The sequence below is a fragment of the Uloborus diversus genome, chromosome 2, assembly GCF_026930045.1.
Source record: "Uloborus diversus isolate 005 chromosome 2, Udiv.v.3.1, whole genome shotgun sequence".
Lineage (NCBI taxonomy): Eukaryota > Metazoa > Arthropoda > Arachnida > Araneae > Uloboridae > Uloborus > Uloborus diversus.
Genome location: NC_072732.1, coordinates 56,787,862 through 56,800,084, shown reverse-complemented (window position 1 = coordinate 56,800,084; position 12,223 = coordinate 56,787,862). Strand labels below are relative to the sequence as shown.

General features: G+C 35.9%; 1 protein-coding gene across 1 annotated transcript in view; it reads right to left on the bottom strand.

Moving 5' to 3' along the window:
• Nucleotides 1-3,185: 3,185 nt before the first annotated feature.
• LOC129235162 (ADP/ATP translocase 3-like) overlaps nucleotides 3,186-12,223 on the bottom strand; it is a 21,137-nt gene continuing 12,099 nt past the window's right edge. The window contains exon 2 of the mRNA XM_054868851.1: nucleotides 3,186-4,530. Coding sequence (XP_054724826.1) covers nucleotides 3,785-4,530 — 746 coding nt within the window. The 3' untranslated portion in view covers nucleotides 3,186-3,784. The remainder of the gene's footprint in view (nucleotides 4,531-12,223) is intronic.

Sequence of the window (12,223 nt, the reverse complement as noted above, 5' to 3'; positions counted from 1 at the left end):
ACTAATATTTAGTACCCGATTAAGAAGGTGATACTAAAAGTCTTGCGATTCCCTTCGGAAAATGTTCGTGTTACGATTTGAGGAATTCGCGTTAGCTCCAAAATTCGTTAATCGAGAAAAATCGCTATTTAGCCATTTCGCGCTAGTCGACACTTGCACATTGAAGTAAAGTAAGCATTCTTAGTTATGTTTCATATTTCGGATATTCATTAATATTTCATTATAAATGCTCGTACCGTTTCGGATATTTTTTTTAATTTCTTTATTTTTTCCTTTTTTACTGATTGAGTGTCGATATATCAACAAAATAAAAGTCAATTATTAAATATTGTAAGTTTCCGAGATCATTTGGTAAAATTGAAAAATGCTCTTATTTCATTTTATCAGTAACGTAAGAAAGGAGATGGTGTCCGGGTCGAACCCCTACCTTGAAACTCAAAATCAATTACCTAGTTCCTACAAAATATGCGTGCCTGTAAAATTAACTCCTATAATGAAATTTAAGTTTTTCTCTTTTGTTTAAAAGATGTTTTTCACCATCTAAATCAATTTTCTGTACAAAAATGTATCTCTATATAAAGTTCTAAACAAATCATGACTGCATCTACTATTTACATTTTCAAGTAGCCGAGTTGCACTTCTGGAATGAAATATTCACTGTCAGGAAAGGATTAGGTTGAATTCCTTCAACTTTTTAAATCCCTTCTTGCAGCGAATATTCGTAAAAATCGTAAAAAAATGTTTGGAATGACAAATTGGCCCGGTAAAGGACTGAAACAATAAATAATTCTTAGTAATGTTCCATTTTCAAATGAGCCAATTTATTAATCTAAACCAGTTTTTCTTTAATTTTTTCGTTCAATCCTCGAACGATGTGTATGTGTTAGTTTTTTATTTATTTATTTTTTAAAAAGTAGTGAAGCAGCGACTACTTTTCAAAAGTAGTTTGTAGTTGCTACATTTTGAAAAAAGTAGTTGTAGGTAACTACATTTGTAATAAAGTAGTTGTAATTGTAGTTCTCTACAAAAAAAAGTAGTTTTTCCAACCACTGCTCTAAATCTTTACTTACTCCCCAGCGCAAGCGTTTTCAACACATCGTCAATACATATAATATGCTTGACGAATTGTCGGATAAGGCAATTTGTTGACACTGAACTTTCAATTGTTCGACATCTTTACTTTCTAACCAAATCAAGCGATTTTGACTCATCGTCGTACATGCTTGACAAATTTCCAGATGAAAAGTTCGTTGAAATTGAACTTTCAATTGTTCAAGATTTTTACTTACTCATTAAAACAAGCGGTTTTAACTAATCTTCGTGTATGTTTGACGAATTTCCGGATAAAGAAGTTTGTTGCGAATGATCTTTTAATTGTTCCACATTTTACCTAATTAAAACATTGACTCATCGTCGTTTATGTTTGACCAATTGTCGAATGAAGATGTTTGGTGGCAGTGAACGTTCAATTATTCGACATCTCTACTTATTCATCAAAACAAGAGATTTTGAACCTTCGTCGTGTATGTTCGACAGATTGCCAGATGAAGAAGTTTAGTGACAGTGAATCTTTAAATGTTCGACATCCTTACTTATTCATCAAAAAAGTAGTTTTGACTCATCGTCGTGTATGTTTGACAAATTGCCGGATGAAGAAGTTTGGTGACAATGAACCTTCAATTGTTCGACATCTTTGCTTACTTATCAAAGCAAGCGATTTCGACTCATCATCGCTTAATGTTTGACAAATTGCCGGATGAAGAAGTTTGTTGACAGTAAGCTTTCAATTGCTCTACATCTTTACTTACTCATCAAAACAAAGGGTTGCAACGCATCGTCGTATGCGTTCGATTAATTGCCGGATGAAGAAGTTTGGTGACAGTGAACCATCAATTGTTCGAAATCTTTACTTATTCATCAAACAAACGAGTTTGACTCACCGGCGCTTATGTTTGACAAATTGCCGGATGAAGAAATTTGTTGACAGTGAACTTTCAATTTGTTTTACATCTTTATTTACTCCTCAAAACAAACGATTTCAACGTGACGATCATCGTATGTGTCTGACTAATTGCACCGGTTGAAGAAGTTTGTTGACAATTAGCTTTCAGTTAGCCCCAAATCTTTACTCACTTACCAAAATTAGCTTTTTCGACAGTCTGTTTGACAAATTGAAGAATGAATAAGTTTGTTGACTGAACTTTCAATTTGTTCTACATCTTTATCTACTAATGAAAACAAACGATCTCTGCACATCGCCAAATGCGTCTGACAATCAAAGGTTACACGTTAGAAGGGGGGAGGGTTGAGATGGGGAAAAGTACGTCTGAGAAACTACCGGATTAAAAAGTTTGTTTACAGTGGACTTTCAAGTTGTTCCAAGTTTTTACTCACTCATAGCACGCGTTCTCAACAGATCATCGTATATGTTTTACAAATTGCCGGAGGCAGAAGTTTGAGGACAGTGAACTTTCAGTTAGTTCCAAATCTACTTACCAACAAAAACAAGCAGACTTTACAAAGCTGAACATTTTAACATATCGTTGTATTTTAGGAACAGGATGAGATTTTATTTTACATAATATGTATGAGCCATAAAACTCTATGTTAAAACACATGAATATTCTTCTGAGAAAGCTTGAAAAAAGTGTTGGAAGGCATGTAACTCAAAATTGATGTAGAGAACATGACATTCAGGTGTCACACATTCGATATCCTATTCTACACTATATTTGTCGGTACATGACCATTTATTTACGAAATGTTATTGAAAAATAAGTTAGATTTATGGTATCCAAATACCAACCGGTTTTGATTTCGATTTTGTTTTTACTTCTACTCATAAAATCATTACATGATCCCATCCGACAATGAAAAAGAATATAATTTGATAGTCTGTAATAAATTTAGTTTAACAATGTATCTGTCGGCATGCAAGTAAAATGTACTGTCTGCTGAAATTTTCAAGGACAATTTTAGTTTTTGACAGTTAACGTGGGTGCCGAGGAAATTTTACGATAAACACTTTGTGCTAACTTTTGGATTTTAGCTAGAGTACTTCAATGTCAATAAATATAGTGTAATATACGAGAAGTTATAAAAAAAAAATATATCATATTCATTGGTTCTCTCTTTCATGCTGACGTTACCGTTCATTCAACCGATGATTAAAAACGACACAAGCATAATATCACAATGTTTTATTCGCACTGTGCTCCCGACAAATAAGTAACTTTTAAACCATAGTTACATGATTTGAAGCAGAAAACAAAGTGCAAATTTCTCATCTATGAAACAATATACATCTCTAACATAATCATTGAACACTTTTCTGCCTTCCACGTGAATGTGATCGGGGTTTTCATGAACTAAGTTCAAATTCCTTTGCTCGTTTCTTTCTCCTTAGTTATCGCGATGCGAGGGGACAACTTGAGTTCTAAGGCTATACAAATTATTAGATTTTTTTTTCAATGAAACTATCGGGGATTTATTGAATTTTGGATGTATTTCGTGAATTATAATAAGAATTCAATTTCATAAGAAAAATGTTCAACCCTCTGTACCTTATTTTCCATAACTCAAAGTTAATACTGCCTGTGAAAGTTGAAATAAAAAAACTTCCAACCGCGAACCGTTCTGTTACATCTCCTGTGATTGAGAAATAAGTCCAAAACAATATCGACATTACACTGTTGTGTGTTCCCGAGGTTTTGACTACCTTTGAAATAATTCTTTTTGCATTGTATTAAAGTGCCTAGAGCTTTGTTTAAAAATTAGATTAAATTTAAATCAAGAAATTCCTAATTTCATCGTATAATACTAAGACAAATGCTCCTCCAGTGCCTCGGATAACGTTGGAAAGAGCTCCTTTGAAGAAAGCTCTTGGACCTTCACTCTTGCCGATCTTGATCCAGCAATCCAGGGTGTTCTTGTACAGCATTTCGCTCTTGGCTCGTCCACTCTGCATCATCATACGCCTCCTGACAGTGTCGAAGGGATAGGAAATGATACCGGAAATGACGGTGACGGTCTGGGCAATCATCCAGGACACGACGAGGGGCGTGTGCTTGGCATCGGTCTTGAGCATGCCTTTGCTTGTGTCGTAGAACCCGAAGTAGGCTGCCCTGTAGATGATGATGCCCTGGACAGAGACGCTGAACCCGCGGTACAGACCCAAGAGGCCGTCGGTCTTGAAAATCTTCACCAGGCAATCCACGAGTCCGTTGAACTGTCGGTTCTGGGCGCCCTTGCCGACGTCGGCGGCCAGTCGGGTTCTGGCAAAGTCCAAGGGGTACACGAAGCACAGGGAAGTGGCCCCAGCAGCTCCACCAGACGCCAGGTTGCCCAAGAAGTATCTCCAGAATTGCGTCCTTTTGTCGACGCCTCCCAAGAATACCTGCTTGTACTTGTCTTTGAAGGCAAAGTTGAGGGCTTGGGTGGGGAAATATCGGATGACATTGGCTAAGTTACCACGCCAGAAACTGAGGATTCCTTGTTCTTTGGGGATGCGGATGAAGCAATCGATAATACCTGGAAAAGACGGTAAACATTAAAACAGTGTTCATTTCAAAAAAAAGAAAGAAAGAAAAGAAAGACCATTAACACCTGAGTATTTAGGAAAGAAATAAAACATTTTCTCTGTGAGATAAGCAAAGAGTATCAACGAAAAGAAATGGCGACAAAGTCGGGGTTTGCGCCGATAATAGGCATTAAACTGAACGAACACTATCTTGGAATATGACATTATAAAGCATGTTAGTTCAGGTAAAAGCAGGGCTGTGGAGTCGGAGTCGGTCATTTTCCTTCAAAATCCACAACTGTGCCAGTATTTGCAGAGTCAGAGTCGGCCTGATTTTTGAGGTAAAGGAGTCGGAGTCGAAAGTTCTAAAATTGTCGGAGTTGGATTCGGCCATTTTCCTTCTGATTCCACAGCCCTGATTAAAATGGAACAAATATTTTTGCAGGCTGTGAACAATCCACGGAAAGAGCAATCCTTTTATGCCTCCTCTACACTCTTGGACGAGACCACGAGACAAGACGAGATCGAGAATGTGGATGGAGGTCTTCCCTTGGCTCGTGGCGCCTCGCCTCGTAATTGTCTCGTCTCGTAGTGTCTCCGTTTTCTAGCGGTAAACTACACACGAGTCAAAGGAATATCCCGCGCCATGATGGCGCCGCCATCTGTTCGCGCGCGGAATATTCTCCGTTTTTGTTTTTAGCAAGCATAGCTTATTTCTTCGTTCTTCGCTACTCGTTATGGCTGGTAATATTTAATATTGTACGGGCAAGTTGATTATTATTTTCTGCTTTTTATTTAATTTTATAATTAACTATGAAATTAACTATGAAATGTTGTTTCATTTTAGTACATTTCTATGAAATATTTAAGGTTGCAAAACTCTAAAAATATTAAGAATTCTTAATCAGGCTTTATAATTATTTGTAAACTTAATTCTCAGATTTTATCTTAATTTCGCCTGTACTTTTAATAATTCACCTGCACTTGAAACAGCATTATTAAAATGAGTTAATTCAGTTCAACTGCTTGAAAAAAAAAATGTTTTTGACAGTACTTTTGACAGAAGCATTTCGAAGGGTTTTTTTTTTTTTTGCCGCACAGTGTAATTCAATGCTATGAAAATCATGAGTACAGATCTGTATATTTTATTTTTATAACTAAATTGTATAATATTGTGGCCATTTTTGGTTGTAATCTTAATTTTTAAATTCACATTTGTTGTCATAAAACAGTTTCATAAAAATAGCGGATAAACATATTTGTCAACCACCATCTCTTCTTCCTCGACTTCTTTTTTGCCTTCTTGGTGTTGTAAATGTGTAGGTAGTTGTATGTAAAAAGAATACAGGCACCTCGCAAACTCTGCATCTACTTCGTGGTCCATTTTGTAAACAAACAAGCGGATTGACAGTTGAAACGCGCGCGAATGCTCGTGACATCACCGGCTTCTGCGTGCGCAAACACCTCGCCCGAGAGTGTGAACGGCTCTCTCGTTCAACGCTTCCCTCGCCATGACGTCACAGATCTCTCGGCAAAAAAAACCTCTCGTGCTTTTCAGGGAGAGTGTGGAGCAGGCATTAAACAAAACCATTTATTTGAGGGCAGTTATTAAAATAGAGTCCGTAGAACTACGTTAAGTCCAGAAAGGGGACGAAGCATTATTTCAAACGAATTTCAAAGCTACAGCCGAGAGCACCGAATTCCTATAATTAATCAGTTATGTCACGTGCTCAAAGATACTGAAACTGTTGGTGATAACTGTTGAAGCAATGGCAATCAGTGCTACTACAGCCACAATACATCTGTATAAATGTGTTTCTACTGGTGATGGGCATAATCGAGAACTTATGATAATCAAGATCTCGAGAATAGAATACTTTCGATAATCAAGTGATTTGTGATCGACATCTTTTGAAATGGAGTACTCGTGCGATTTATAACACTGTGTGACAAAATTTTACTTTTTTTCTATAACATTTAGAAAAACACCTGATTTATGTCAAGTTGGGCTTTCTAAACATGAATATATAAACTAAATTCTTGCAACACGTACAATTTTATAGTTATGACAAATTTAATTTCCATAAATGGCTAAAAACTGAAATTTTTAAACAGAATCTAAACATGTTGAACTACTTATGCTTTTGAATCAAGTGTAGTAATAATGTACACTTATACATACATTGTGAAGAGAAATAGCACAGGCATCACTGAGTAAAAAGAAAAAAGAAAAATAAGCCAGATGATATAAAAGAAAATGATGAAAGTTTCTTTTTGTCTTGTGAATAGTGAAATGATTTGAATTAGAAACCAACATTAATCTCCCAACATTTTTGCATTCCATTTTCCTTGGTAACATTCTTCTATACGTTTAATATCTTGATGAAAGTGTTCACATTGCTCATCACTCACCATTGCAAGATTAGAAGGCAAAGAATCGAAGTGAGAATGCACGAAATGTAAATGTCGTTCTGCACTCCATCGTTTCATAGTTTTGCAACAAGTTTTCACTAAAAAATTTAGTCTTTTTAGTTTTATGATTGACTAAAAATTCTCGAGTAACCTCCTTTAGAGAGAACCAAGCCGGTAGTTCGTCTTGGGTGAGATTTTCATCAAGGTCATTGTTTTTTCATAAGCGTTCTTATTTGTGGGCTGATATAAATGCTTTCTTTTTAATTTAGCATCACTCATTTTGAGAAAAACACTTTTCAAATGCAGAAATCCTTTGCAATATTTAACCATACGTTTGACAAAATATTTCGTCACACCCAGTTTTGTATGTAAGGGTGGAAAAATCATTTTCTCATGGAATAAGAGATAAATTAAAATATTAAGTGTCGCCACTTCAAAGACTTACAACAATTTGAATTCAAATAAAATATTCTATTAAACAATAACTGTGGCAGATGATATTTTTTACAGTATATACTAATAGGCTGATTTATACTCCTAATTCTTGAAATATATATGGAATTAAACTCTTTTTATTTCATTATAAGCGAGGGTGCATGAAAATGTTATAGAAGCTATAACTAAGAAATGTGACGTGTTAAGACACCCATATGATTTGGCAAATTTGGATACAATTAAATAAGTAACGCAAAACACGTGACAGTATTCATGTCAGAAAAATCATGTCACACAGTGTAATCGAGACCTTTTTAAATCGAGTACTCGAGCGATTGAAAATCAAGATCTGCTGAAATCGAGTAGGGAGCGGTTGATAATCGAGATCTTTTGAAACCGAGTACTCGAGCGGTGACTACTAGATATTTTGAATCGAGATCTTTTGAAATCGAGTGCTCGAGAGGTTGATAATCGAGATCTTTTGAAATCGAGTACTCGAACGATGACTACTCGAGATATTTTGAATCGAGATCTCGAGATGTTTTAAATCGAGATCTCAAGATGTTCGAGATGTACTCGAGTCTAAAAGCTATGAAAATTAACTACACGGGTTAATTTTCATAGCTTTTTCAGACTCGAGTTGACTTCTGCAGGGGTGACCACTAAAAAAATAATAAAAGGGGAGGGGGCGGTCCATGGCGTGTCCAGCGCCACTAAATTTTTTTAGGGATGTTTTTTTTTTGGGGGGGAAAGGGGGAGGAGGAGTTCTTTTTCTAGACCATCGTTTCTTAATTTGTTCGCTAAGTGGAACCCTTTTGAATATCCACTTTCTTCGTGGAACCCCTGTGTTATCCTTAATAGTATAGTTTGCATGCAACATTCTAGAAATGGTTTATTTTCAACAAAAACATTTTTTTTTGTAAAAAAAAAACATTTTTCGACTTGAAATACTAGTTTAAAACTGAACTCGAATTTCTCTTATTACTATTTACAACTCGATTCTAGGAAAATTTCAGAGTTTTTATTTAAATGATCTAGTAGCTTCCATTTTTACTATGACACATACATCTTTAATATTAGGCTTTCTCGAAAAAAATTGTTTTCTCAGATCAGGCTCAGCACTAGGCCTGTGCTGATATTTAGTTTTTGTCGACAGATAAGTTCAAAACATGAAATTTAGTTGTAAGTAGTAAAAATATCCACAAGAAAGTTCGTGACAATTGAGGACATTCATCTTTAAAATTGCACCATAATTTCACTGGATGGTATTATTTCAAATTTTTTGAAGCAAATAAGGATCATTTGCCATTTCAATTAAAGAGTCGTTTTACAGAGCTGACATAATTGAAGGTCATACATTGACAATAAAATGGCTTTTTGATCCACGATTGATATTTTCTCAGCGGAAAATACTCAGAAAACACTAAACTCAAACCAAATTCTTAAGTGACTACTTTGATCGTTTTGCATGAAAAAAAAAAAAAAATTGTAGAACCCTTGAGTGATCTCCATGGAACCCTGGGTTTCCGTGGAACACAATTTAAGAAACGCTGTTCTAGGCGGATGCTTCGTAACGTTTGACCATTTGAGAGTGTGTGTCATCGCCCTACGAGGTGCAAAGACATCCAATAATGTCTTTAAATCCAGAAACTCACTATTTTGGATTGAAAAGGGATTGCTGGAAACACCAAAACACGAGTCTGCAGTAATTTTTATATTTGTGCTACAAAACGTTTGTTATCTCCTATTACATTTGTTTCATTACCTAATGGTGTAGTCGAAGTTGACATAAGGGGATAGATGTCCCCTCAGGTTTTCTACTAAAGTATTCCCCCTTTTTACATGAAATATAATTTTCATTTTAATACCTCTCAAGTGAGAACCTAATTAAAGTCCTCCAAACTTGACTTCCACCACCGGGACACACAACCCATTGGTCACCCATAGACCCGTCCATGTTTTCATACCTTAACACCTTTCGCTGAAAAACATATTACTCGACTACCCAAGAATCGACTACCCCCCTTCATCCCAAAGAATCATTTGATAATCTAGTATTCGACAGCATACATTCAATTACAACACTATACGAATGAAACATTCGAGAAGCAATTATTTCATTTTAAACCATTCAGATCACAGGAGCGTCCATTCCTTAAGTGTACTGACGCACCCTTTAAAAACCACGGATCCCTCTCCCCCTTCCAGGAATACTCCCTAAGAAAGCTAACATCCCCTACGAATTACAATGGTACAGCCCGCGTCATGACCCCCCTCCAGCCGAGGGCATCTCTGCACAGGCGGCCCTTCAATTTCTATTAGAGGGGGCAAGGGTTATACTCGTATACTCCATGCCAATTTTTCCGGAAAACAACAAAAACCACGTCCACTTATATGTAATTTTTTTTTTTCAAACGATCCCCCTGACCCCCTAAATGACGGGTCTGCTTCTGCAACTGAGTCACTCCAAAAGTCATTTGCACGAAAGGTTCATTCCTTAGAGCAGGAATTAATAAATGGAGGGAGCAAGTTCAATCATTGGCATTAGCAAAAGCTGAGACAAAGACCCCCAAGTCACGTGACTCAACAACGACGAATGGTTGGCATGTTTTGCGTGAAACTAGAAAAAGAAACCTGATTTCTTCCAATGTTTTGCTTTAAAATTTATCACGTGACTTGGGGTTTTGCTTCACGAATGAAAGTCTTTACTTCCTCCATTTTATCTCTTGTCAATAGTTCACTCGATTATAAAATTCATCGAGATATACAATGCTCGAGTGATTGCCGTCTCGAGAACTCGAGCAATCAACATCTCGAGGAGTTCACAAATCGAGAACTCGAGCAGTCCATCACTCTAGAATTTGGAAAGTGATAATCGAGAACTCGGGATACGATAATGGGGTCGTTTCCAAAATTTTAAAAGTATTTTTTTTGGAAAGAGCATCCTTAAAAACATAGGATCTGACCATTTTTTAAATAATTTCTTTAGGTTTAATATTTTTAAAAAATTACTTAAATCGGTGCTCTTTCATCGTTTAACGCTTCTGCCGATGACATCACAAATGATGAAATGCCATTCAGTGTTGCCATTCAAGGTCCAAAATATTTAATTTGCATCTGTACTCACGTGTATTGGCAACGACATAGTTGGTAGCAAGCGTAAGAGCGCAATTTCGCTGCTTGATTATCATAACGTGGAAACGTAGTAGAAAGATGTGGCAAAGTGCATCATTTGTGACGTCATAAAGACCACGCCTTGTTTGAAAAATCGGACATTTAAAAAAATTAATTTAAAAAAAAAAACTGTTGGGAAAATGAAAGTATTTTCTGGGTCCATGCTTTTATTTTTTGCTCATTCTATCCATTTCAATGACTAAAAGTAGTACTTTTGACTGAAGGAAACCACCCCACTGAGACCTCGTGACAATAGAGTTCTCGAATGATCTTGAATAATCGAGTGATTCGATTATGAGAACTCGAATATGCCCATCACTAGTTTCTGCACTGACTGTAAGCTTTAAGCGCTACGGATTTCATGTAAAAAGAAAGTCCTCTCGATATTTTTGTCTATTCAGTACCATGAACAGCGACAAATTTTATTTACTTTGATGCTAACAATCATACGTTCGACTTTACCACCACCTCAAGCGAAAAAAAAAAAAAAACATCCAATATAAAGTAGACACTAACTTCTAGCACTTGACCGATGCATTGGCCAGGCCGATGCATCGGCGCCGATGGTTCAAAATTTTATTCATCGGCATCGGCGGCCGATGCCAACTTGGAGAAAACATCAGCCCATCGGCCTTGGAGAACATCTAAATGCCGATGTATCGCCGAGTTTTTTCGGAAATTCAAAAGGAAAAAACCTGACCTTTTTATTTATCTCTTTTTTACAGCATACTTAAAAGTAAGTACAGCACAGGGCCTGAAATAGGGCAGCAACGGGACCAACACCAGTTTTGAACTTGGGAAATATGCCGAGGTTTGGATGACTACCGAAACTTTGATAACATGGCAGACACTTATCAAACACTCACTTTGATGAGAGTTTTAAGAATTTTATGCTGTTATTTGAAATAATTAATGTGTGTTACCATGTTAGTGGAGAAGTTAAGTAAAAAAACGAGGCTTAAATTTGGGGGATAAACTAATGTCACGGGACAAAATTTCTGAAAATGTTCCTTCCCGAACAGAAATCGAAAGCCTCGATGTTTCCCCGATTTTAGCTTACGCCTTACCCCTATATTTAACACTAAACAAATAAATACTCGCATATTCTGACATATAATCTGGCCTGAAGACTTTAACTGCAGTAAGAATACAACGATCGGAATAATCATAAGAATAGTGCGGGAAACACCGCACTAAAAAGTCATTATTTTGATGTCTTACTTTTAAGGCCTAAAAAATAGAATAGCTTTTTTTCACTGAGATCCTTATTTATACTTTTATAGCTCGTCGTCTTAAAAAAAAAAAAAATTGCATGCTGTAATTTTATTTTGACGGTAGCTTTAAATTTTTTTTTATGAATGAAAAATGAAAAACAATTACATTTCCTTAATTATTACATTAAATTTTCCCCCGACTCTATTAGTATGAACTAATTAATAAAATCATTTCTCCATAGCTATTGAGGGTTAACGACTAAAGAAAGCAAAATCAAGAAATTTAATGAATTTTAATATTATTGAATGTCAGAAAAATGTTCAAAAACTTACATAAATGCTTTTATTCTTTCAAGTAAATTATATCTTTCAAATAATTCTAAAATTTAGCCAAAAAATAATTATCCACTGTTAAAAATGTTTAACAACGTGTAGCATACTCAGTAAGTATATTCACGTTCAGTATACT